This window comes from Ornithodoros turicata, chromosome 1, assembly GCF_037126465.1.
Source record: "Ornithodoros turicata isolate Travis chromosome 1, ASM3712646v1, whole genome shotgun sequence".
NCBI lineage: Eukaryota > Metazoa > Arthropoda > Arachnida > Ixodida > Argasidae > Ornithodoros > Ornithodoros turicata.
Window position 1 is genome coordinate 2,983,227 of NC_088201.1, and position 27,984 is coordinate 3,011,210.

The window sequence follows — 27,984 nt, forward strand, 5'->3', positions numbered from 1 at the left end:
TTTGTGTATTTGTACCCTATTTAAAATACATTTTATAGTATTTTCTACTCAATACTCTAATTACATATTTTGGGTCTCCCTCTCAAACCTTCTGTGTTTCGTCTTTCCATTATCTTGCTTGTTCAGTGGAAATTTCCTGGGTCCCTCGGACTTGACCCGGACATTGGCCCTTCTTGGAAGTCTCCATTTAGAGATCTTGCCCAGTGTGGACTAATCCTTGGTCAGTCAGGATTCTATTATGTGTGCCCTGACATGGTGATGCCGAATTGCGACCCCGCCGAGCAGGGACATGCTAGAAGTTTGCTTTGTTCTGGGTCACATATACTTAGTGGAGTTACGTGGTATCTCTGTCATCTTTTTGGGACGTGTGTTTAGATGACTCCTATCACACAACGGCGGTTAGCGTAGTGCGCGGGGTTTAAGTGATTCATGTCACGTAGCGGCGACTTGCAGCATTGACCAGTGATCGGTGACTTTTTGCGTTCAAGGATAAATAGTATCTTAATTGTATTTCAAAGACTTTTTGAAGTATTTTGTACTCTATCTGAATTACATTAATTTTCACGTATTTATACTGTACCTTAATTACATCCTAACATTAGTATTTATTATGTTATCTCAAATACATTTTTGAGTATCTTGTGCATGTCTGCCACTTCAACTTCAGTTGCACTGCCCCCGCAGAACGCTCTCCGCCCGATATAAAGGGAACGGTCAACACGATCATCATCATCATCATCATCATCATCAGTTGCCGCAGCAGGAACCACGTTAGACTGTTGTGAGGAACCAAGTGGATGACCATACGCGCGAACATCGGTCTCAGAGTCGTTAGAAACGGCTGCCACACGACAGGGCCGAGCACAGTGCAAATCAGCCATTTGTATTGTCATCAAGCAAGATAACTACCTATGGAGGTAGCCTCTTTTACACAAACTCTATCTTACATACCAGATAACAACGCTCCAGAGGGAGATTGCTTTTTGTACGTGCCATACCCTGCGAACAATCCTGAAACTCCGGAAGAGTCGCTACGGGGGAGCAGTACAGTCCTAGTGGGATACTAGAACTTGATATGCCACTCACCTTGATCATGATCAAAGAGCCGAGTCGCTGTAAGCCAGCGGCGACAGCACTCCACAGACCCAAACAATGACTGCTCACGGATGATATGTGAACGCAGCCCGGCTCTCACTGCCTGAAAAATAGCCATGCTCCGAACATCTGGGCCACCAAAGGACAGCCGGCACCGGCGAATCCAAATTTGGAAGTTAATTTCCGAAATCAGCAATGCTAGGAGAGCTACCTATGGAGGCTACAGGAGAGTTGAAACGGTGCCAAGGTTAGAGCTATGTACAGAATCGCAATAGAGCATACTGCATGCTTCACAGAAATATGGGAGTTCGGTCTTCGCGGTGTCTCCGCTGGTAAGGTTGTCAAGGAACAGAACACAGGCACGTGGCCGGCCTTTGGATTATGATTTGGATTGTTCATAATTTGCTGCTCAAAATAGAATCGTTGTTCGGCTGATTGTGGCTCTCGCATCAGGAAACGGGACGTGTGATCAGAGTATATGGAAGTTGGTCAGTGCAGTCTTCGGTCGCTTTCCTGGTTTCCCCGAGTCTACCTCTGCGTTGACAACCTGCATCCTTTTGGGGCACGTGATGTGCGTATAATAATAATAATAATAATTGGTAGTAGATTTACACGTAAGGTGAGTCCGCGCACAATTGCGTGGGTACATGCTGCACGTGCCGCGGGCTAGGACTGCGGATACTTTCGACCCCATCGGGAGTTCTTTTGATTTGCGCGGGAAATCTCTGACGCATGCTTTTTTCCATGTAGATCCATTGTAGCGAATAACGGCACTCATTTGTGAGCACTGTGTCTGCCAGCCTGCTTGCTTGCTTTTCAGAGTTTGAGAATGGTCAGCAAAAAAAGAAAAAAGAAAATGCCCTTCGACACGTGTCGAGATCGTTGACTATTCCTGATTTCCACGTCTCCGGCGGACGAGACGGTAGTCCAGATTTCAGCTGAGACGCCTCGATGCATTGAGGACCATTGAGGAAGTCCAAACGCATGTTCATGAAGCGACTGACAAAAAGGATGATGAGGGAACCTAACAAACGTTTAAGATGAAACGTAACGTCATCAATGGCGATTCGGAGGAACTTCGTTCCAGGCAATGGGGACACTGACTGGAAGTTTTTTTGTCGTCCAGTGTACCAATGTCCCGTGGCATATGGGAGAATCTGCACTGTCTGACCTGATGGAACGTCTCCCTCCAATAGTATACCTTCAAGGGGTGGCCCTTTCTCCGCTTTCGTGGAACCGGCTAGAGTCACTAAATAAGCTTCGCTTCAGAGTATAGACACTGAGGTCCAAGGGAAAGCAGGAGCGCCATCTTGTTTCCGCACCACACTGGTACCATCCCCAGTTGAGGATCAAAGACGGCTAACGTAATGCTCGCTGTGGGATAGAGAAGCGTGCAATGATTGTTGTGCGATAATCCATGTATTGTCCACCAGAGCTCGAGGCAGTCAACTGCTGCTTGCAAACGAAAGGATCATTTCACTCGCGCACGATAGATGGCATTGTGCGCAGTGCGCTTGCGCGTGGGTAGCGTGGCGCGGTAACAAGATGGCGCATGCTCGCTCTTGGAACTCAGTGTCGATACTCTGAAGCGAAGCTTATTTAGCGACTCTAGAACCGGCGACACTGCCCACTCTTACATTGTATCTTCTTTTATTATTATACTTCATTGCGCGTGTAGACTGTAGACTGCCGCAGCACGCTGATAGCACTCGCCTCTGGAAAACAACATCCGTGATCGAGCTTCTGTGCATCCACAGTATGTTTTGGCCTAAGTATAGCCCTTGCGGCAAAAAACCTTCAGGTCTATTCATACGCATTCATCCGCAGTATGTGTTGTCGGTATTACAACAAATCGCTTCTGATGCCGGCCGTAGACACATCACCTTGTGGACAGCAAAATCCTTACCCGTGATGGGAATACGTTTCAGCGATACTTACACAACGTCGTCATTGACCATCGTGAACAACTCGACTTCGTTCAAAGACATCCACTCCGCAGTGTAAAGAACAGACGCAAAGACGCAAAAGCTCCTTGACATGACCCGGCATATACGAACTAGAAACAGATCCACCTCCCCCGCACCGCTCGCTTACATGAAGGTGTGGAACAAACGGAATAATATGACCTGGGCCTTTTCAAGGATCCCCGGGTATGCCGCGTTATCGCCGCGTTCAGACAGTTCAGCACTGCGCGCTCGACCACTCGATAGCCTCAAACGCACACCGCGCACGATAAAGAGGTATCTGCACAGTGGCGTCTGGCCCCCGCGAATGGCTGTATACCCGAAGAAAACTTCGATAGCCTTTGACGTAATCGTCTCTGTCTGGAACAATCGGTTAGGCGGCGTACCCACATGGCGGAGAATCTGCGCAGTAAACTCTTGCCGCTGGGCGGGAAAAGCCACCTCCGCTTTTTTGGGGATCGCGCAGTGCACGATTTTTAGCGGCATCCGCACATGCTCGACCAATCAGGAAGCAAACGGAAGTTGCGTGCGTTCTTGTCTTGTTCCGGCCTCCCGCACGGAGAGCGTTGACGGCGTCGTTGACTGGAGTGTATGTCGCAGTGATGGTGCTCACGTTTTTCAACCGGCGAATTTATGAAGGAAATAAAATGTCATTGCTGATTATCGAGCGTCGCATTAATGAAGGAAATAAAACGTTGCACGTTTCGCAGCCTGCTAGACTGATGATTTAGCACGAAAAATGGAACGACTTCCTGGTTGACGGAGAAATACGGCGACGCGTCGTCTGCTCCGATATTTGTGCTCGTTCCGGCGGCGAGCCGTAAAACGCGCGCTGATCTGTCCCATAAAAGTGGTTTGTTTCCAAACTTCCGCATTGTGTAATTTCCCTTTGCTTCGAAAAGCCAGTCGCACAGCGATGACCGCCAGTTGCACTACCGGAGACGGCTTTTTTCGCGAAGGATTTGAGTTTTTCTCAGAGTGCTGGATTGTACGTATAGTAGTGATATATATATATATTTTTTTTTTCTGTGTGTGATAATTGTTTGTGCTTTCAATTCCTACATTTCACGGACTAAAAAGAAAAAAAATTGTCAGAATACATATTTTATTGCAAGGACAATAAAAACTCCACCTGCTCTAAAACTCATATCTAATAAACAGCACGGAAAATAATTCGCAAAAATCCTAGAATAAATAAGCTATCAAATTTTAGAAACATTTCAGCGCAGAAAAACTTACAAAAATGCGTCTAGACCAATATTGCAGCAGAAAAAGGAAAACTTTCGCAGTTTTCTGACACAGACTTGCAGATGTTGTAAATGTACATTTCACACAACAGTAAGCTCTCCAAACAAAGCAGGCACACTCAGGACATTTACAACAAATGGTTGCCTTTGGCACTCACTAAACGTTTTCTGTCGTTGAAACTTGTTGAAGGGTCCCAACAAAGCTTTCACTAGGGTACGTTAGGGCATGGGTGACACTGCATGTCATTAGGGTCTGACTTTTTCAGGTTAAACCTGATTCTTTCCTCCTGAATCAGTTTAGGAACAATCCAGGTTAATTAAAGTAGCACAGAAGTCATTTTTAACACCCCGTTTTCTTCCTATAAAACTGTTAAGCAGGCCAGTAAGATGCACCATAAGAATTAATTCACCCCATAGGGTCATAATTGTCGCAGAAATTGAATTTAAAGTACGCCGCAAAAAAGCGACCGTGCGCAATGGTGGTGGAGAGCAGTACCAGCCTGTGATCTGACTGCGACCTCGCGCTGACGCTACAGAGTCCGCGCTCGCTGATTGGTCGAGAGAAATGTCTGCTACTCGGCTGTTCAAGGTTCTGAAAAAGCATTGCTCCTGGCTCGTTCACGATTCGGCCGCTCCTTCTATATCCCCAATTCTCCAGGGCAACTGGCAAAACTGGTTTACGGCGGCAAAGGACGCTGACCCTCATTGACCAGCGAACCAGAACGACTTGCCCCTGTAACGTCATCAGTGACGTGGCATCATACTTCTCCTCGTTACAGCCGGAGTGGCGAGATAAGGGTGAACGCGCGGAGCCATGTTTATGTGAGTTTTTTTCAGTGAAACAAACTGCACACTTCAAAACCTTTCGCGCTATTCCGCAAAATGGGTAACACTTTCATCAGACGTCATACTCTGAAATTTTTTTGGATGGCCCTCTGTACTCCCTTAAGCCTGATTTCTCCCAGAATTCCAGTCACATGCAATATTTAGTAGCAATTTGTACGTTTGATATAAATATTATTTGAGTACAACGGTAAACTGTGCAAATCACATTTAATGTTACACCATGTTGCCCTTCTCACTATAAATTGCGAGGTACGCATTGTTGCAAGAATATGTGCACTCTAACTGCCGGTCACCTGCTCGACAGCAAAGAGAAAAATAACTTGATAACACCTGAATGGTATCAATAGCACCTGATTTCACCCGGCATCATGGAAAGGTATTTAACCCGAAAAAGTCAGTTCCTGCATATACTAGTCTGTCGCTGCATATGGCTGCACCACTGGCACCACCCACGAAGATTGACGAGCTGCCCGAAGTGATTGCTATCACCAGGAATACCACCAATCAGCAAAACAGCTGTAGTACTACTTGGCAAGTCACTGACAGCTGAGCATTAAATGCAGTCGTTTGCCGTTGTTGAAATGACAAACTGTTAAAGCAGACGACAACAAAAAGCAAGCATATTATGTCTTAAGTTTAGAATTACAGTGCTATGTGCTTGTCGTCTACAACCTGTTGACACACAGCAAATGACTGAATTGCAGACGACAGTAGGACTCTTGGGACAGCTTTATGAAGGAGAGAGTGGAGACTGAGCATTCTCAACAGTGGCTATGGCTATGGCTCAACAGTGGCTAGTGGAGCTATGGTGAGCGGACCTCCCTTTTCAGATACATTATTGTTATTGCCTGCTACAGTTTGTCTTGGCAGACAACGACATTTACTGTGAAAAGGTTAGTCTCTTACCAAATCGTACAATAAGTTCGCAGAGTTGCGATTGGTGGGACCTGCTGTGATTCGTCTGCAGACGACAAGTGTTTTGACGGAACTACCTGGCAATGTGCAGTGACCTTTTTTTTTTAATATAAATTCTTAAAAAAAAAAAAAAAACAGGACATCAGGCATTGTTGGAACCTTTCACATGAAACAAGAGCACAGACATACCTTGTATGTGGTCACGTACAATACACAATTACAGATGCACTATGGACCACACCAGAGAGAAAAGCAAAAAACCACAGACTTTATATCACAGTTCTTCGAGCACCATGCAAGAAAAAAAACTTTGCAAAACAGGCGACAAACAAAATTCTTAACAGATGTTTTCGCTTTATGGGAGCACTGCTGAGCACCAAAGTGAAACAAAGTATTTTTCGTATCACTTTTATCTTACAGTATGATTAAGTTGGATAGTTTGGAACATGTCTACAACGTTCAAAGTACTGTAGAGGACACGGTTGTCTAAAATCAGAACTGCGTGGTTTATCGCATCTCAAATATCAAGGTGTTGCCAGACTATTTCTTTTGAGTGTAAGAAACACGTGCTACACATAGTCTACCTTCAAATACAATATTGGCACAAAACTTTGAAGCGCAACCAAGGTGACATGGGACGGCGGAGTACTGACAGGCGATTTTACCTAACCGTGTCCCCAACAGTACCTTTTGAGACATCACTTGAATTTCGTTGTCAAACTGTGTGCTAAAAATGCCATCAGCAGTGTATTTCTGCCACACTACACGAAACACATTAAAAGAAAAAAAAATCACAATCTGTCATTTTAAAAGCATAATGCAATGACTGCTGTACTACACATAAAGCAGAGAAGCCACATCACACAGCTAATCTCTAGTGCTCAGTATAGCAAAGATTTGAAAAGAAAAAGTTTCCATACTTTGCAAATATGTCTTGGTTAGTCAACTTAATCATACAGAAAAATAAATACTGACACAAAACAATTAAAAAAGTGTCGCTGGGAACCCTGTATCGATGAGGGAAATGAGTATATAAAGACCTAATCTTTAAAAAGAGGCACACACAGTCATTTCGAGAATCATAAAAATGAGATTGCATGCATGCTCAGACTAAGGGAATACAACTTAAATCAGTCAATAAATTGTGCACTGAAAGTCTGACATGAAATGTTAGTACAAAGCAGGAAGTATCCTTTAAAACTCAATTCCAGCAGTGGAAGAACCATTAAAAAAGTTACAAGAAACAACAAAGTAGCCACCCCAGTGCACTTTTAAACAATCTTACTTCCATCTGTGACAGACTGGCTTTTGTGAACTTGAACAACACATCTTGTGAACAATCCATAGACCTTCCTGAACACACAAAAGATATGCAGACACATTGCCATTCTACAAATGACCATTTCAATCTAAGGTAAAAATTGCATTATATTTTTGTGATATAGCATTCAGCTCATTTACAGTTTTTTATGTTGTTATTTAATTTTTGTTCGATAATATGGTAGAAACAGGCTGCTTCATTCACGCAAACTCTGATTATCTCCAAATGCATCATATGCACTCATGCCCCCAAATTCCTCTATGTATATGGTTATCACAACTCATTATTGTAGGAATATCAGGTCACCTTTTTCTTCCCTGTTCAATTCATCTATCTAGAATTAATTAGTCAGCCAAATACCTCTGGCAGAGCGTAGTTGTTTGGAACGAAACTCTACATTGGCATGCTAGGGAACAGTACAACCTAATGTGTCAGTGATGACGAGTAGCAAAGTGACAAAGTTGAAAAAGTCAAATTTAGAAGGGATTTTGTTTTTGCAGACATTTGAATGTCACTGATAAGTGCTGTCTCGATAAAATGTTAGCTAGAGACATGCTTTCCTTTTCAATACATGGAAGGTATCTTGCATTTCACTGTAAATATTTTCTTGAGTGTGCATAGCTTTGCCGCATTTTAGCATGCTTTTTTCCATAGCATAAGTGCATATTTGTGCCCCATCTGAACATGTCACATACTTCTATGAACACGGGCGTATTTTTTCCACGTTTAGGCACGTTCTAGTAAACGTATTTTTATTTGCACGTTGGCATTAGCAACAGGAGTGCATATTTCGTGTGCACATCAAAGCATAAGTGCGGGTCTTTCCCTATTTATAGCATGTCACAAGAATGACCATTCTTGCAGATATCTTGCAATTCCTGTCAACTCTCACACGCTTTCACAACAAGTTATTTTGCTTTCACAAGAAACAAATGTGACTCCCTCCCAAGAAAGAAAGAAAAAAAAGGACTCTACTTTATTACACTGGGCACTTCTTTGTCTCTCCGCCATACGCAAACTGTCCTTTGAGATCACTCAATAGTCCTTTGCATTCCTACACCAGGAATGCACAAAAAGAGACTGTCATAACATTCACAGACGGCATAAGCAACAACAACCTTTCTCTCAGCTGCCATCAAAGCATGTTTCCGTTCCGTCCAATATCACTCGATCCCGTGCGCAAAGATCATGACGAGGCCGGGTTCCAACACCATGTCTTCGTTCATGTGCTGGTTTTCGCAAGCCACGACGACGACAGCTTGCTTGCCTGGGATGCGCTTGCAGACGTAGCTTTCGTAGTGGCGACGGTTCATCTGGCGCGTTTCTAGCGTACTAAGTCCCGGAGGCCAGCGTCTTTCATGAGCATTGTCGATGAGGGACTGCAGAATGGGTGCACATTAATGTGTGATTCTCCAATTAATGTCTGGGTCCATTTATTGTCCATTTAACGAAGATTTACGGTGAGGCCTCCCCATCTCGGACACCCGCGGTGCAGCCGAAATGCGTCCTACTTAGGGAGGTGTCCGAGTTACAGGATACGGGGGAAACAAAAAATGAAAAAAACACCACAGCCGCATGGCTAGAAACGCCCCCCCTTCTTCAATTCACGGTCATTAGCGGTACCTGGTGCCTCTCTACGCACTCTTCAGTGCTAATTGTTGTTGATTTTGGTAGATTCAATGCCATGCAGATTCCACTCAATGGCATTACCTTTTGCAGCTTTTCGGGCAGCTGGCTGTTTGCTTGCGTGTTTAAACCCATTTTGAATTAAGCTCAAGCACTTGTCTCTGAAGCATCAGTCCACTTTTGATTACATTGTTGCTGTGCACGTTCAAAGGCTCTAGACAAACTGAAAACAAGGGCTCACACTAGAGAATAGTTACAATATACATTGAGAGCACCCCTTTTGGACTCCAAAAACTAAAACACAATACTGAGATCAGCATAGGAAAAAAAAAAAAAAAGTATGGTGAAAGTCAAGGGCACTGGCTCCTTTCTGGTCTTTTCGGTGCAAAGATGGACTGAGATTTAGGTAATTTGGCCAGAGTTTTTCCGACTTAGCAGGGAAAACCCTGTCCTACTTCTGGGATAGGGAGGTGTCCGACATAGAGAATTTCCTCCCCACATAGTTTCAAAGGGCGCCTGCCGGTGGAATGAAACCTTGTCCAACATAGGGAATTGTTCGACTTCTGAGGTTTTACTGTATGTCATTCTTCAAAAACTGTTTTTTTTTTCTTGTTCTAACAGGAGACCCAACAAAGGCTGTCTGGCCTATTTACTTGCACAACTCAGAAGATAATGCTAGGTGCAAATCTCCAAGTGCCTAGGTTAGTAATCCTTAAGCAAGCACTAAGTAACCCCATTAAATCAATAAGCAACTGCATCCCTAGGTAATCCATAAATACACCATTTATGAAAAATTGATTAAAAAAAAAAAGCCAGTGTTCAATGCCAGTCTGGTTGTAGAACTGAGAAAAGTATCCTAGCTACAAATCCCTCATCCCTAAGTAATCCTTAACTGAATAACCAGTCCACACGTCCTTAAGTGTGTCAAATACTCGTGTTACGATACAAGATTCAATTACGTTCACACGACAGCCGATGTAAGACGTGTGATCACATCGCCAAAGTTTCACCACACCTCGTATTACAATCGCCGACCAATTGTTCGGACTAGAGCCCTGAACGGGCCGACTTTTCCGGGCCCAACCCGGCCCGGGCGCATCGAAAAATGGCCCGACATTTAATATTTTTATGTGGCCCGACCCAGCCGGTGACCCAGTGACTAGGGCCCGGCCCGGCCTGGCCCGGTGACCCGGCGAGTAGATCCCGGCATAGTATTTCCAGCCACGACGTACGCGTTTCTGGCGATTATCAAACAAATTGATCAGTAAATTTATAAGGAGAGAAGACAAACATACAAGTGATGGCGGTTTCACACCATAACCGCACCAGACCAAATTAAATCCAGAACGTACGCGGGCATCGGCGTTATCGTTACACTGTCGAGATATTGCGGAGGTAGAGGATGCTGTCGACAAACTCCTTCTCCCAGTCCATACCCCTCTCACCAAGCTTTGCCAAGTGATTGTGAAATACGTGAGGAGTGACGAGCAATGTAAAGTGGCTTTCAGAATGTTCTAGAGGGTCGAATCATATGCCTAATGCAGTATCCCTTGCTTGTCTTTGCAAAATATGCACAGGAATGATGCAAACGCATGATGATATGAACTAATGCATCACCATTGTGTGGAATTAGCTGCGTGGCCCGGCCGGGCCTGACTCTCGGAAACATATTTGTCGGCCCGGGCCCGGCCCGGCCCGCGGTGCTGGCGTATTTTGTCAGTCCGGCCCAGAGCACACAGCCAATAACAAGCCCGGCTCGGCCCGCGGGCCGGGTCAGGGGCCCAGGCCCGTGCAGGGCTCTAGTGCGGACACCATCACGGGATGGTCAGTTACCCCCGTACAACCCACTGCTTCCATCGAAGGTTCGACTCGACTGGCAGGAAACACGGCACGGGTTGTTTTTTGCACATTGAGATCTCACCTGTAATATTTGCTGGGGGCAGCCACTGTCTGTGAGCGCTCGTTTGACCATAGCTTGTAGCACGGCGTCTGGTGTCGAGATCATACCGCCCCAACGTGTGACACGAGCTCGTTGAAGCTTTCCTGCCCACCTGGCGGGACAGCGATAATTCGTTTTTACAACCCACAGGCAGGATTCGTTACGGAGACAGAAGCAAATCCTAGAACTAGAGCCGTCCCGAGGCAAACTCCTGCCTGGGGCTGGATGACCGTGAAGCTCTACAGGGTCTTTCACCTCACGGCGTGGTTCTCAAACTGAGTTTCGTGGTAGCTGATCATCTGGCGCAGAATGTTAACTGTATGACGCGACCACGGCCGCTACCGGCCAGTCACGTCCGACTGCACACTCTAAAAACAGAACTTGCCTACATAGCACATAGAAGGCCAACCATTGCAGAGGATGATCACTCCTGATTTGTGGAAAGCATGGGGCCTTTTTGTGACACTTACGCAGTTACAATAATTGTCGCAAAAAGGTTCCTCGTTTTCAACAAATCAGGGAAGAGATTTATGTCGCTTGGGTCATTAGTCTGACTTGGCCAATTTCCAAACATGTTATATCCGGATTGACACCTTCACCCAGACACCGAATGCCGGCCTTGAATTTCCAAACTGTTTGGGTGAAATCCAGAAAGGTGGCAACCCTAAGCACAATCCGAGCCAAAAGTAATCCCGCACACCGAATGCAAGCGTTGAATTTCCAAACTATTTGGGTGAAATCCGGTAAGGTGGCAACCCTAAGCACAACCCAAGCCAATTGTCATCCCGCACACTGAATGCAAGCCTTGTATTTCCAAACTGTTTGGGTGAAATCCAGAAAGGTGGCAACCCTAAGCACAATCAGAGCCAAAAGTAATCCCGCACACCGAATGCAAGCCTTGAATTTCCAAACTGTTTGGGTGAAATCCGAAAAGGTGGCAACCCTAAGCACAATTTGAGACCACCGTCATCCCGCACACCGAATGCAAGCCTTGAATTTCCAAACTGTTTGGGTGAAATCCAGAAAGGTGGCAACCCTAAGCACAGTCCGAGCCAAAATTCATCACGCACACCGAATGCAAGCCTTGAATTTCCAAACTGTTTGGGTGAAATCCGAAAAGGTGGCAACCCTAAGCACAATCAGAGCCAAAAGTAATCCCACACACCAAATGCAAGCCTTGAATTTCCGAACTGTTTGGGTGAAATCCAGAAAGGTGGCAGCCCTAAGCACAATCCGAGCCAACCATCATCCTGCACACCGAATGCAAGCCTTGAATTTTGCAAACTGTTTGGGTGAAATCCAGAAAGGTGGCAACCCTAAGACAATACGAGCCAACCGTCATCCCGCACACCGAATGCAAGCTTTGAATTTCCAAACTGTTTGGGTAAAATCCGAAAAGGTGGCAACCCTAAGCACAATTCGAGACCACCGTCATCCCGCACACCGAATGCAAGCCTTGAATTTCCAAACTGTTTGGGCAAAATCCGAAAAGGTGGCAACCCTAAGCACAATTCGAGACCACCGTCATCCCGCACACCGAATGCAAGCCTTGAATTTCCAAACTGTTCGGGTGAAATCCAGAAAGGTGGCAACCCTAAGCACAATCTGAGCCAAAAGTAATCCCGCACACCGAATGCAAGCCTTGAATTTCCAAACTGTTAGGGTGAAATCCAGAAAGGTGGCAACCCTAAGCACAATCCGAGCCAAAAGTAATCCCGCACACCGAATGCAAGCCTTGAATTTCCAAACTGTTCGGGTGAAATCCAGAAAGGTGGCAACCCTAAGCACAATCCGAGCCAAAAGTCATCCCGCACACCGAATGCAAGCCTTGAATTTCCAAACTGTTTGGGTGAAATCCGAAAAGGTGGCAACCCTAAGCACAATTTGAGACCACCGTCATCCCGCACACCGAATGCAAGCCTTGAACTTCCAAACTGTTTGGGTGAAATCCAGAAAGGTGGCAACCCTAAGCACAGTCCGAGCCAAAATTCATCACGCACACCGAATGCAAGCCTTGAATTTCCAAACTGTTTGGGTGAAATCCAGAAAGGTGGCAACCCTAAGCACAATCCGAGCCAAAAGTCATCCCACACACCAAATGCAAGCCTTGAATTTCCGAACTGTTTGGGTGAAATCCAGAAAGGTGGCAGCCCTAAGCACAATCCGAGCCAACCATCATCCTGCACACCGAATGCAAGCCTTGAATTTTGCAAACTGTTTGGGTGAAATCCAGAAAGGTGGCAACCCTAAGACAATACGAGCCAACCGTCATCCCGCACACCGAATGCAAGCCTTGAATTTCCAAACTGTTCGGGTGAAATCCAGAAAGGTGGCAACCCTAAGCACAATCCGAGCCAAAAGTCATCCCGCACACCAAATGCAAGCCTTGAATTTCCAAACTGTTTGGGTGAAATCCGAAAAGGTGGCAACCCTAAGCACAATTTGAGACCACCGTCATCCCGCACACCGAATGCAAGCCTTGAATTTCCAAACTGTTTGGGTGAAATCCAGAAAGGTGGCAACCCTAAGCACAGTCCGAGCCAAAATTCATCACGCACACCGAATGCAAGCCTTGAATTTCCGAACTGTTTGGGTGAAATCCAGAAAGGTGGCAGCCCTAAGCACAATCCGAGCCAACCATCATCCTGCACACCGAATGCAAGCCTTGAATTTTGCAAACTGTTTGGGTGAAATCCAGAAAGGTGGCAACCCTAAGACAATACGAGCCAACCGTCATCCCGCACACCGAATGCAAGCCTTGAATTTCCAAACTGTTCGGGTGAAATCCAGAAAGGTGGCAACCCTAAGCACAATCCGAGCCAAAAGTCATCCCGCACACCGAATGCAAGCCTTGAATTTCCAAACTGTTTGGGTGAAATCCGAAAAGGTGGCAACCCTAAGCACAATTTGAGACCACCGTCATCCCGCACACCGAATGCAAGCCTTGAATTTCCAAACTGTTTGGGTGAAATCCAGAAAGGTGGCAACCCTAAGCACAGTCTGAGCCAAAATTCATCACGCACACCGAATGCAAGCCTTGAATTTCCAAACTGTTTGGGTGAAATCCAGAAAGGTGGCAACCCTAAGCACAATCCGAGCCAAAAGTCATCCCACACACCAAATGCAAGCCTTGAATTTCCGAACTGTTTGGGTGAAATCCAGAAAGGTGGCAGCCCTAAGCACAATCCGAGCCAACCATCATCCTGCACACCGAATGCAAGCCTTGAATTTTGCAAACTGTTTGGGGGAAATCCAGAAAGGTGGCAACCCTAAGACAACACGAGCCAACCGTCATCCCGCACACCGAATGCAAGCCTTGAATTTCCAAACTGTTTGGGTAAAATCCGAAAAGGTGGCAACCCTAAGCACAATTCGAGACCACCGTCATCCCGCACACCGAATGCAAGCCTTGAATTTCCAAACTGTTTGGGTGAAATCCGGAAAGGTGGCAACCCTAAGCACAATCCAACCCAAAAGTCATCCCGCACACAGAATGCAAGCCTTGAATTTCCAAACTGTTAGGGTGAAATTAAGTCCATGAAACCAGTGTGGAAACAGCTGCTGATCTTTAGAAAAATGCACACTTGAGTAAGGCTGAGAACGAATGTATTAATGCAACTGTTCTCAACCAGAGTCCTGCGAACCTCCAGTAAGTGAAACTTGGTATCAGACAGAGGCCACCATCTCATTGTTGGCATTGTTGGTCACCTGACTGATGTTTGTCGTAGAGAGTAGAGTCAGCAACTATCGTCATCACCGGATGGCTCAACCAGTGTCAAAATAAACGATGAAATAACATGATAATAACTCGCTTCTACACAGCTGTGTCTACCACTGTGTAGTACAGGGCCCATTGAAGCCTTGCTGACACAAATAACATAAGTTGAGAACCACTGTATTAATGCATTGGCTTGACACAAAACTTATATGCTTATTTGCACATGCACAGGCCAATGATTTTTTATACTGAAACATGTTGCTGTCGTGAAGCAAACTGAAAATCGTAAAAGCAACTTGCACTTCCAAAGTCCTTCATGCATTTCATTTCACATTCTGTACACTGAGCAACTGCAGTGGTACTGCATGCGTTGGTGAAACAAACAAACAAACACATAAACAGACAGGCAGGCAGCAGGCAGATAGATAGATAGATAGATAGACAGACAGACAGACAGAATGGAACTAAAGAAAAATCTGGGATGGTTTACTGATGAGCACGTCTCAACTCATAGGTTATCAAGCTTGAATATCAAATCAAATATTTCCAATATTGAATTCGTATTTGAAATTTCAAGTATTTCCACACTTCTAAATTTCGCAAACTTTTTTTTCCAGCTTTTACCGTTGCACTAGGAACCATATTTCGCGGTGGATTTGGGTAAATCACTTCCTGATTATGGCACGAAACGATTAGTTTAATTTGGAAAATTGCGGAGTTGAATTCACAAATTAAAGTTAGTTTAATTAACATAAAATAAAGCTATTTCTTAATTAAGACATAGCTTTTCAAACGATACAGGATTGCTACAATTACAAACAGAGTATGTTACACTTGTTGAAAAAAGAGAATCATACCCAATCACTTCGTCCTGTTCTGCTGAGGCTGGTATGAGAGATGAGAGCGGGGGAACGGGAGAACTTGCTGCTCGCATGGAACGAATGTATTCCTGTAAGTAAAGTGGTGTGTAAAGTGAAACATGCTTTTGAGTAGTGATGGCCAGTAGTTAAACTACCTGATTGTAGTTAAAAAGTAGTTATCAACTACTTGCAGAAATGTAGTGTGCAACTACTAGTTAAACTACTACAGTGAAACCTTCCTATGTTGGACACCTGCGGTGCAGCCGAAGCGTGTCCTACTTATAGAGGTGTCAGAGTTACAGAATGTGAGGGAAACAAAAAATGGAAAAGATCACAGCTGTGTTGCCAGAAATGTCCCCCTTCTTCAATTTATGGTCCTTAGTGGTACCTGGCCTTGGTGCCTGGTAGTGGTACCTCTACCGCATGAAGGTCGCGATTCGTGACCTTCAATTCAATACAACGAAATAAACTGCGGTCCCCGTAAATTTCGTTGTTGTACGTCATTCCCAGACGTGGATTCTTAATACCTTTAAGATGTTGATCTCTCTCCACTGCTCTCGAATCTCAGCCTGGAACTCGCTGAGACGTTGCTGCTGTGACTGGACCAGTCCCCGGAGCTCCTTCACGCAGTTATGGTCCTGCAAGTGGACGTTAATGAGTTCACGAGTTTCAAGGCATTTTGAAAGTACTATTTCTGTGTGCTGGGTGTACAGGCGGATAGACGTTGTGTTTTGTAAGATCTGCGCTTGACCATGTACCGGTGATGGAAGTGCCTCGAAGCATTCTGGCGCAAGAAAAAAAAAAAAAAATCGAGTTTTGGCGCAGCTTCGAAATCTGCCGACGAACGGGCTCTGGCGTGTATGGTTACTCATTTATGATGCGGAATGAACACTTTCCACCAGCGTTGCGGAGTTGCCGATGTTGGGTGGCTTTTCTTTGCATATATAACAGGAGCACACTTCACCCCAGCAGGCTCATCGGGCACAAGTTTTGCAGCAACAGACTTTGCCCTCTCCAAGAAACTATCTGGGTGTCGAGCTGTGGCAAGGCTATGACACTTTCTCAAAAGAACGTGAGGACACAAAACTGTGTCTCTGTTTTCTTTGCGAGGTCGAGGTTCTCTTTGCGAGGTACGCAAGGTCGAAACAGCTATAGTGCAAAGGCACCTTTGTTGCCCGAAAACACGGAGGAAATGCCCGGAAACTAGAAGTGCTAGAACTAGAACCATGACCAGAACCCCTGAACTCCGTAACACAGAGGAAGCGGCAGCGATGCCGATGGCAATTGGGCTGGTATTGGATTGACGTTTTCGTCTATGTGCCCAGAGAAAAAGCTGGCGTTTGAGACATAGAGAGGGAAACTGCATTTTCCGGGAGATTTGCTTCTCGGCCGTACAATCGTACAAACGGGTCCGAATCCGGGAGTCTCCCGGATGAATCGGGAGAGTTGGCAGGTATGATCTGGGGACCTACTTGATGTAACGTATTCTGTTCGTAAATCCAAGACGCTTCGAACTAGCTAGTACGTAAATCGAGGGTTCATTGGGTTTAATGTTGGACTAACCTTGAGCTGGTCTTTTGGAATGACGAGCCCACAGCCCTGGTCGCACGGAACGGGCCGCCGAGGGTTGTGTTCACAGGACTCTCTATGGGTTGCCAGATTGTCCAGTTTGACGACCACATTACAGCCGAACTGCGCATTGTCGCAGGACAGCTGCAGCCGGGACAGCAGGTTGCGCAGGATTCGAGGCACAGGTTTCAGCTGCGCCGAGGTGATGGGTTGCCGGTCCACAGGACATGTCGCCTGGCGAGAGAGCCACTGCCCGATGCACCCTTTGCAGAAGGCATGTTCACACTGCGGAGCCTGTGGTTGCGAAGAAAATGTTTTAATAAACGTGCGTTTCGAGTAGTTAACTACGGTAGTTAGGTTACTGCAGGCGCCAACTACTTCCGATTTTGCCGCAAGCTTAACGGCACAATTGTGCTTCCGACTTTTACCTTGAGCTACTCGTTTGATGAGAACGGAGGTGCAGAGCAATTGTGCCGTGCATGCATACTAAATCTTCACTTTTATCGCTGCTTGTGATTCATATTTAAGTGTCCAAGACACTATAGAATGGGATTGGTGTTGATGGACAACGTTAAGTAGTTAGAGATGTATAGTTAAAATATGTTGCAGTAGTTAAAGAAGTAGTTTTAACTACCTCCACTGAAAAGTAGTTGAACTACTAGTTAAACTACTCCATCGCGAAGTAGTTAGTAGTTATAGTTAAACTACTGTAGAAGTAGTTAGTGGCCATCACTGGCATTCTATGCATTTTGTTAAAGATACCCGCAAATATTTATCGGATTTTAAAGATTTCCTTTCAATCCTCACAAAATTAAAAAGAACTCATTTAGAATTTCCGGACGAATGCGAGGGTCATTCGAGGTTTATCCTTTCCAGGACTCCTTGGTCATTCAGCAGCTCTTTCCAGGACGGTTTCCCTAGATCTTTCGAGCGTAGTTCAAGGATTCTCCGGATACTTGAAACAGTTTAAAAGCCGGGGCCTACGTGCCCAGCAACGCTATTTTTTCCGTCTTTCTTTGGGGACAAGCGAGAAAACCTACAATGTAATTCATTTACCTGTAAAGGCTCCTCTAAGACTCCAGAACACACAGGGCAAATTAGCTCTTCATCAACTTCACCTTGGAAGCGACACAGGTCATAGCCCATGACTGACTGGAAAAAGATAATTTTTTTTTGTGGTCAGTTGAAAGTGGTTAACGTTTAAAGGATGCTTTCATATATTATGTGCATCACCAGTGTATCAAGGACAAAATAATTGTTTTTTTCTATGTGTCATAACCGGAGCGATATGAGAAACTTGGATGTCAAGCTCCGGCATGAGAAGAACCATTCCTATTGGCGAACATGCTTGCCGTTATAGCCGGATGAGTGTCAGCATTAACGGTGGAGCATCTATTACCCCCATGAGATGACACAGATGCAGGCAGGCAGCTGGTGGACAAACTATATCATAGAAAAATCCTGAGGCTTTTGTCCATTATGAAGCTTATTCATCCCCTCTGCTGTAACGCTTGGATACAAATAACTGTCTTTTATATTTATCCGTTTGCATAACTACCCCTTTAAAAAATACGCTCGACCAGCTTGCCAGGAATGCTTGATAAGCACCTGAATCGCCTTTAGCTATTTTCGTTATCCTCAACCTCCGTTGCCTTCTGACACAGGTCCGCATAAAAAACCCAGAAACACACGCCAACAGCTCTCACTGGTGACTGTAGTGCAGCATCTATCTAAGAACAAAGGTAAAAAAAAAGAAAAGAAATTCGATTTAAGGAGCCTTTGCCATCAACACATGACGTCAAGTCACACACATATGCGAGTTATACAACGTAGGTTCACTAACACGAGGCGGCCCTGAAACACAGGTAAGGCAGAGTAAACGCGGAACGAGTGACATCAGTGCAATGGCACAGGAAAGATCACCGACCACAGCTGTAACTCACACACGGATGCCGTTCAAGTGTTTCCAGTACGAGGAGGATACCTGTCACCAAATTTACAGTATTCACGAATCTGCAGTTGCGCAAGAACCACACACTAGGGATCACAGTCACGAACAACAGTGCAAAAACTCAGTCATTTTCATCCGATTTCCAGATACACAGAACAATGAAACCCTTGACCTGTTGTTTGTGCTACCCTCTCACGGAGCTCTTGCCAGACGCTAATTCATGCGAAGAGCTGCAAAACCTAAGAATAACAATGGAGGTTTGCGACAAAATATTACAATTTATCTTTATATTTATCAAAATTATCTTTATGGGATTTAAAGTTTTAGCACAAAACAAATAATAATTAGCTGTCGAAGTTTATCAACACTCAGTGTCGCTGGTGTCGCTTCGCTCCTGAAATTTTCTAAAAATAGGGCTAGTTTGTGAAGTGAAGTTGCGTGCGCCAACTTATGTTTGGTAAGCATATGCAGAATGTTTCGATACATTTAACTCTTTTGAGTCTTGGTGGTGAGATGTTAGACTGTAAAACGTTCAGAGTCCCCAATTGCTTCTGGGAGATATATCTGAACCTCTGTAATCATAGCGTCGTGTTGCTATGTGCCTGACATCGATCCAAACAACATGTTCATATTTGACAAGGTTGATCAGATAATTAGAGCCGTACTGTCACTGGCCGATTATGCGAGGTGAGCCTCAGTAACATAAAAATGCCTTCGGTTGCTGTTCGCAGAGATTGGTGTGAGAAATGTTGCCGACAAGTGACGGTCGCTATCGATTTTCTTTTTCTACCTGTACTCGTCGAGATTTTATTCTGGTTATGTAAGGTTATAAAGTACCAGGTTAGTTAGGTGAAAGACAAATAGCTACTTTTCAGCGGGTCCTTGCTATTTCGAGCACTTTTGATAGGGAATGTCCAACAGTTGTGTGTTTTCTTTTTTTTTTTTTTGCATCTTGCTGCAATTTTTATCTTATTGTCGTCCAACTAATCGTAGAATGTGTAACATAAATTCATATTTGGGCCATAAAATCGCAGATAACTAATTACAAAGATGTTTAAATACAAAGTATGTCATTTCCACTGTTTAGTGCATTTGCTGCATAGGCAGTTTCTCATTGATCTTTGTTCTGTTACCATTTACACAAATTCAATTTATAATGTTTCAAACGTAAAGCGAATAGTAAACATATAGACACTGTAGTACATGTTCTTTTGGAAAGTTTTTAATGTGGATGCTTCAGATAATAGCTCTGCGGTACATTGTGCAGTTTTAGCAATCCAATTTGAAAGATTGCTTCTCCAAGTAAAAATTGCGTACTCATCGAGAATACACGCAGTGAAAGAGAGCAGCTGTTCCCGCAGGTTACAGCTATTCTAAGCGGGTCGGCATTCTTCAAAAAAGTTTTATAGCATAATTAGTAATGTGCCCCGAATACGTCACTTTGTACCCGTCTCCTTTAGCATCTCTTGGGATTAAGAGAGTGATGAAGTGAAGTGATGAGTGATGACAGCTTAAATTTTCCTGCAGGTAAATGAACTGTGATGTCATCAAATATCGTTCTTAGCGGTGGCGTTAGTGATAACTCCGAAGACGTGAGCGAAGTCTCCCAAGCACCTGGTAAGTGAACAAAAAACGTGTTGACTTGATTTCAAAGGCATGTCAAACCTCAAAACCTGTGTCAGGGGTGCGTACTGGAAAAGTGTTGAATATCCATGGGTTTCAGTTCTGCTGATGAGGAAAAATAGAAAAATATCTCCCACACGTTTCCTATGGCTTGTACATTGTTTGAGCTTCATCTGCAGTTCTAATGACAATAAATCTTTGTGCCAATAAAACAAAGTGACTTAGCATTAGCATGGATGGTATTGATCAACCATGTGCCAACAACTAGGTACGTTCTAGGGAAGGTCATGTCCAGTTAATCTTTCCTGCCAAGAATGTTGGCCTAATCTCTGCAAAAATGGTCCTTCCTTTGTAGGTTGATATTTTCTCCTATTCTATTGCATTTCGACAGTTTACTACCGTGTATCTTGTTTTTGGGCACGAGTATTTTTAGCGCAACTAAAGCATTACTCATTAATGTGTAAGTGTGTTATTTTGCGGTCTTCATAATTTGCGCGTTTGGACGGAAGCATGCTTTAAAGAATATTTTGCGGGGCCTTAATTTTACGTGTGTGTTCTGTATGGTTGCACCAAGGAGATAGTTCTGATGAGAGCGTTGGGATCTTTTTCTCAACGCCCTCTTCCCCCTAACACCCACCAGAATATTTTACAACATCCCCGTCTGATATAAGTTACGTGAATGTACATGGTGTAGTAGCCAGCTGTTAGGGGGTCTCACCTCACCACCACGTACCACACCACCACCAAGATGAAAATCCCTGATGGAGCACAACTCTTCCGGGCAATTTTTTGCAACATCGAAGCCAAGATGAAAGTCTCGAAAGTGATGTAATCTAAAAAAAAGAAAAATATGACTACGTACTTTTGTACTACAAAAATTTCTCCTCCCCAAATTTAAGGAACAATTCCGAGAAACATTGTGGAGGGTTCACTGACATGTGATGTAATCTAAAAAAATTAATCTAAATCTAATAATTAATCGAAAAATATAAAAAAAATAAGTGATGTAATCTAAAAAAATTACTGCTTTTGTGCTACAAAAATTTCTTCTACCCAAATTTAAGTAACAATTCCGAGAAACATTGAGAAGTGCTCACTGGCATGTGATGTAATTTAAAAAAATTAATCTAAATTGACCTAAATCTAATAATTAATCTAAAAATCTAAAAATAAGCGATACAATCTAAAAAAATTACTACTTTTGTACTACAAAAATGTCTCCTCCCCAAATTTAAATAATTTCAAGAAACAATGCGGGGAGCTCACTGGCACGTGCCTTACCTGATGGCGCGCTTCTACGGTAGGCACGAGAATGATCTATTGCAAGCCTGGTAGTTTACGTCAATGTCCTGTTTATTTTGATGAGGGCAGCAGGGGCTGGGCTGACTCCAGATGGGAACCCTTAGGTGCGATATATTTATACCCACTCAACAGAGCCTGGCCTACTGTGATGGACCTCTGATTTGGGGCCTTTTTTTTTTCCTTTTCTTTCTGTATTTGTGTGTCGACAGGTTGCCTCATAATTTTTCCCACAACGTTCTTCCGAGGCTCGGTTGTTTGTCGTGCTTCTTGTTTGCCAAGTGTAGCTGTAAGGAGTTTGAAACAGCTTTGGCTCGCCATAATGTTCAGGAAGTACGGTATTGCCGTGATGCCTTCCCCAGAAGGGACGGCAGGTCCCAGAAACTGATAACTTTGGGCATCTAAGGCGTGAAATGAGAGAGTTGCCACTGCACAATTTAGCAGTGATGGCCAGTAGTTAACTACATGTAGTTAAACTACCTGATTGTAGTTAAAAAGTAGTTATCAACTATTTTCAGAAATGTAGTGGCAACTACTAGTTAAACTACTATTTTGAGTAGTTAACTACAGTAGTTAGGTTACTGCAGGCGCCAACTACTTCCGATTTTGCTGCAAGCTTTACGGCACGATTGTGCTTCCGACTGTTACCTTGAGCTACTCGTTTGATGAGAACGGAGGTGCAGAGCAATTGTGCCGTGCATGTGTACTATATCTTCACTTCTATATCCCTGCTTGTGATTAATATTTAGGTGTCCAAGAACACTATAGAATGGGATTGGTGTTGATGGGCAACGTTAAGTAGTTAGAGCTGTAGTTAAAATACAGTGCAGTAGTTAAAGAAGTAGTTTTAACTACCTCCCCTGAAAAGTGGTTGAACTAATAGTTAAACTACTCCATCGCGAAGTAGTTAGTAGTTATAGTTAAACTACTGTAGAAGTAGTTCGTGGCCATCACTGCAATTTAGAATATATTTTGTCTATTTTATAGTTTTTATCACGAGTCTTTCTGTGTAGAGCTTTGGAGTACAGAACGTAAGAAATTATTTGTTAGGTGTGCACAGCGAAATATGAAGAGCACATATATGAATTCTACGCCCAAGACTTTTTCCTGGCTATTGTTGCGAAATATTTTTTGGACAGCGCATATGGACCGAGGAAAGGGTGCGCATGCGCGTTCTCCTACCCCAGGAGGAAGTTGGCCTCGGGGCAGCTTCGGGTATGGCTTCTATTTGCGCGTGCCACCACATTCTAAGAACGCACCTCATGCATAGAGTTCTTCATTTTCGGGTAAAACCCGAGTTTTCACGATAGTTCCCCCCCGAACAAGTTTTCAAGAATTCGGGTAAAACCCGATATCTACCCGAAGTCCTTACGGTCCTTCAGCTTGTCGTTCTAGGTAAACTGTCGTAAAAGTGAATCATAATATCAGCCAAGTGAGCTATTTGTGACACCTTATTTGAACAAGAAATAAACTGATGTTCTGAGGCTGGAACAACATACAAGGGACAGATACAAACAAAGCCTCAAATTGCCTAAGAAATCAACGATGAAAGATGAAAGTCACTGAAAAGGTTAGCCAGCTGTAGGGATCGAACCCACATCTTCTGGATTGCCGGTCCAGGGCTCTACCAATTGAGCTAAGCTAACACGCCTCTCCAGTGACTTTCGGGGTGCGTCATGTGAAGGGACGACAAACCAGCCACTCACTCTCACTCACCCTCCTTTCACTCTTACATTTTTGCTCACTCATACACACATTCATACGACGCAAGCGGCACCTGTTGAACAAGAGATAAACTGATGTTCTGAGGCTGGAACAACATACAAGGGGCAGATACAAACAACATCCAGAAGATGTGGGTTCGATCCCTACAGCTGGCTAACCTTTTCAGTGACTTTCATCTTTCATCATCTTTCACCTTATTTGTCCTCCTTTTATAAATCCCCTCCTGCAGGAGAGAAAGATGAGCTTTTGTGGAGCTCTGGCAAGTATTTGAATAGCGCGGTCATTCACTATCCCGCAGTTCCGAGCGAAAAATATAAAGATTCTTGTTTCTCATCCCAGTGTCACAGCAGTGGCTCGTTTCATGTGCCTTTCGTTTCACCCGAAAATTCCCCGACGACATATCAAACAGAGATCGTAACGCCTGATTTCTCCCCGAATTCTGGTGCGTAAATAGCACCCGATATTTGCCCCCCGAATTTGAAAAAATCGTAAAACCCGAAAATGAAGAACCCTACTCCTGCAAGTTGTCCAACAGACAAGAGTTCATTTGGAGAGGTGTCAAATACCCAAAACGTAAAATCCATTTAACATCAACTGTGAGAGAGGCGATTTAATCAACTTTGTTGTGTTCCCGAGGAAGGAACGCAAAAGGTGCCCCTTAAAGTAGCACAGAAGTCATTTTTAACACCCTGTTTTCTTTCTGTAAAAGTGTTAAGCGGGCCAGTAAAATGCACGATGAGAAGTAATTCACCCCACGGAGCCATAATTATCGCGGAAATTGAATTTAAAGTACGCCGCAAAAAGCGACCGTGTGTGACAGTGGTGGAGAATTTTAATAATATAATAATATATATAATAATATAATATAATAATTTAATATTTAAAAAAATGCAGGAGGCACATCACATGGCAGTTCTGTCCAAGTGCATTGCGACACCAGTAGTCTTTATCTGCCTGCCCTGTAGAAGCTTCTTAGTTGAATGTGTGCAGTCGCATTTCAAGATGGAGACGGTACGGCAGCGTGTGTGCCTCGTACTCCATGGATGGCTTTGCGAAAACTGCTGCTGAGACATGAAACCAATTAGGTGAAACTGTTGCAACTTTCAATTTCTCCTCTCTCTGCCAAAATTCCACGAGGCGCCGCAGTCAGTTCTCTCTTTTTGCCGTTACAATACGAGTCCAGAATGCGCGGGATTTCGTGAAACAGTCTATTGGTGCATCTGGTTTGTAACGTCTTTCTTCCCCATTCCCTAATTAGTTTTATCCAATATTCACAGAGTCGTAATTCTTTTATTGGTGGAATTAAAGGAATGGAATGGGGTTGCCCAGCCATTCCAGGAGTGGGGAATTGACCATACCTTTTCATTCCGAAGAATTGAAAGGAATGGGATTACCGCAAATCTTCATTCCTCGAAGTGGAATTGGAATGGAATGGGTGGTCCCATTCCGCAACCCTGATGCATGCTAACCCTCCCCCTGTCCCCCGCTCCTTCCTGCTGCCCTCTCTCCATCTATCCACGTCTGTGTGCCACTCACAGCCGCGCTTTCTCCGCGGCGCTAACGCGGAATTAAAATATCCAAAGGGTCGCATGACCTGGAAATGATGTCCGTGACGTGTGTCTCATGTGACTACTTGAGGGTGGTTCCAAAAATGGCACTGCAAGCGATAATTTACGATGGCTGACTTCTGAGTATCACAAATGTAGGAAGTGTAGTCATACAAATGACGGCTATTCCAAAAAGTGACCACCAGCTCGATTAAGTGCGTACATTCGCGGGGGTGTTGCTTTGAAAGGGACAAGACATACCATCTGGTAAGTTTCCTTGAGGTATCTTCGATGTGGCTGCATTCTCTGCACTCATTCTGGAAAATTCTGTAATGGGACCTCGAGTGTGCAGCGCCAGTTGAGACAGTTCAGAAGTGCGGCTTCAACACATGGCCCGAATGAAGAGGCATTCTGTGTTGTCAGCACGGTACTGCTTCTTGTGTTTGTGCTGTTGGTTTTCGTTTATTAAGTGCTCACCTTTAATACGTATTTGCGCAAAAATATTGCAAAGAACCATGACGTCTTTTTCTACACTGCCGACGTGGATCGTCTGCTCGACGTTGCTGCACTCTTGCTGCACCTCCTATCCAGCAAGGGAAGGCTAGCCTTCAACTCATCCAGTGAATGCATTAACCTACCCACTTTTACAAAACAAATAAGAAAGTGTTGCTGCACTGTCGATCTTTATTCACCCATAAAAAAATGAGCCCTGGAATTAAATGGTCAGTCCTCGCACTGTGCAAACAACGCAGGTGTGGCTTCTCTCTTTGTTTGCCACCAAGTGTGCATTGCAGTGAGGCAGAAAATACGGGAGATTGTGTGTCTAGAATGATGCCAAATGTGGAGGCACACTCTTTCTGTTTTTGTTCTGGAGCTCACGTCAGCTGGTACTTCTTTTCTGTTTCTGTACTTTGACGCGCCGCAACAGGTAAATGCGTGTCTTTCGCAAGAAGATAGCATTGTTGTTTTCTTTTCTTTGGTAACGTTTTGGGCCTTAATTTGTGTCCGTCTTTTTGTGTAACACGAATGGCAGTGATGGGCGGGTGGGTGCGTTCGGGATCTAATTTTCGACGTGATTTTTGTACAGCTAGACGCAGCATACTGTTGTGATAGTGACACGTGCTCTTGATGAACATACGTGGCTTAATATGTACATCGTCATTAGCTATGACATCTGCTTCGTTAACGAGCCTGTCAGCATTGTCGGCTGTGAACCTGTACACTTGTAGCAGACAACCAAGTTTCAACTGGGAGAACATCATGAGAATAAGCAAAACGGAAGTGAAGTGCAGAGGGTTCCTTCATGTCATGGCTGTAGATGTTTAGTCGGGCACAAAGTAGGTTATATTTAATAATAATGATTGCAAATACTGAGACGTTCGATTCACCGTACATCGAGCAACTTAATGCACTGTTATGCATATATACTTTGTGAGCTGTATAATGGCAGAGCAATATGCTTTGTTGTTTGCTCTAGTATTTCGATAATGTTCATACCTTAAACGGCAATCACAAAATGCCGGCGTAGTCCAGATTTTTGACCAAGTCTGGCAGAAATTTACGCTTGAAATTTGTTGAAAAGTCTCACGAGACAACAACCCTTAAAAAGCTTGACCGAACAAAGAAAATGTCACAACGGTGCAGGGAGTTCTGAAAGAGAGCAGGAGCTCTTAAAGGAGCTCTGCAAAGGTCTTTCAGAGACGAGCACCAAAAAAAGTGAATCAAGTGAAAGCTGTACCACTCGGTGCTCACATAATAAAATTTTCCGAACTTTACTATTCATGTCTCAGCAGAAGTTTAATAAACTAAGGAAAGAGTCAAAATGGCACACAGAGCGCTCTCCTTAGTGCATGCCTCTCGTAGACGATGATGAAACATATTATGCAGGACATGGGCGTTGATAAATTTGAGCATCTTTTGTTGCGTTTCTAGGAAATATTTTCAGGGCACCTTTCACTGCACTATCACCATGTACATATATTATTTAATAATGCGTTAAAGGTAGAGGGCGTTACATAACAGAGAGAGGGACAACAACATATATACCCACATAATAAAAGAGTATAGTAAGGACGACTTCATAAATTGGGACAAATAAAGATGGAGATGGCCTATCACTGCAACAAACGTAAATAAAAAAAAGGAACATAATGCTTAATGCACGTGTATAATACCCCTGTCACACGGGTAGTCTTCAATGATCATTGAAACCAATCGTCATTGAAAATGCGTGTAGCGCCACCTTGTGTGTAACGTGTCAACCTGTCTGGGAACATTGAATCCAATACTCTTTGGGAAGTTGACACGTCACACGCTTGGTGTCACTACACGCATTTTCAATGGTCATTGGTTTCAATGATCATTGAAGACTGGCCGTGTGACAGTGGTATAACTCCCGGTGTGACATGCCGAAATGTGGAGCAGTACAACCCCTTTAAATTCTTGCATATTGTTAGTGGGGGAGAGCACTCCGGTACTTTGAAAGGAAAAAAAAAAAAAAACATCAGATGAGCAGACGGCTCCCAATCAGCCTTGCTACCTGGCTTTCCTTTGATCTACCTTTCATCCGACTCAAAATATAAAACAAGACGGTTGCGAGCATCCCTTTAGTATACAAAAAAAACGAGACTTTCGTGCATGAGACTGCACTTCTTCAGGTTTGAAGCAGTGGTCCAAACAACAAGAAAATATGTCGCAGACACGTTACGTGGCAGAAAGAGAAAAAAACAAATGGAAACC

The 27,984-nt window shown here is 44.1% G+C and overlaps 2 protein-coding genes across 4 annotated transcripts in view; one reads left to right on the forward strand and one right to left on the reverse strand.

Annotated features, from left to right (window-relative positions):
- Positions 1 to 8,348: 8,348 nt before the first annotated feature.
- Positions 8,349 to 19,222, reverse strand: LOC135377307 (E3 ubiquitin-protein ligase NRDP1-like). Of its 3 annotated transcripts, none has more exons than XM_064609643.1 (7): positions 19,044 to 19,222; positions 18,157 to 18,248; positions 17,095 to 17,394; positions 16,059 to 16,169; positions 15,529 to 15,620; positions 10,936 to 11,065; positions 8,349 to 8,767 (listed from the first exon to the last, which is right to left on the reverse strand). In XM_064609643.1, exons 2-7 carry the CDS (start codon positions 18,244 to 18,246, stop codon positions 8,552 to 8,554), a joined length of 939 nt encoding a protein of 312 aa, XP_064465713.1. In that variant the 5' UTR covers positions 18,247 to 18,248; positions 19,044 to 19,222; the 3' UTR covers positions 8,349 to 8,551. The 3 variants fall into 3 exon arrangements, with proteins under 3 accessions (XP_064465713.1, XP_064465712.1, XP_064465714.1); XM_064609642.1 differs by having other exon boundaries at positions 18,157 to 18,252; XM_064609644.1 differs by having other exon boundaries at positions 18,157 to 18,252; positions 19,028 to 19,222.
- A 185-nt stretch (positions 19,223 to 19,407) lies between these two features.
- LOC135377308 (microspherule protein 1-like) overlaps positions 19,408 to 27,984 on the forward strand; it is a 32,061-nt gene continuing 23,484 nt past the window's right edge. The window contains exons 1-2 of the mRNA XM_064609645.1: positions 19,408 to 19,508; positions 20,579 to 20,668. Coding sequence (XP_064465715.1) covers positions 20,593 to 20,668 — 76 coding nt within the window. The 5' untranslated portion in view covers positions 19,408 to 19,508; positions 20,579 to 20,592. The remainder of the gene's footprint in view (positions 19,509 to 20,578; positions 20,669 to 27,984) is intronic.

Excerpts from the sequence above, each read along its gene's own strand:
- LOC135377307 (XM_064609643.1), bottom strand. The coding sequence starts at position 18,246 with ATGGGCTATGACCTGTGTCGCTTCCAAGGTGAAGTTGATGAAGAGCTA. Across the intron at positions 16,170-17,094 it reads TTCCAAAAGACCAGCTCAAG|GACCATAACTGCGTGAAGGA; the intron begins GTTAGTCCAACA and ends GTCCACTTGCAG. Across the intron at positions 11,066-15,528 it reads GAACAGGACGAAGTGATTGG|GTGGGCAGGAAAGCTTCAAC; the intron begins GTATGATTCTCT and ends CTGTCCCGCCAG.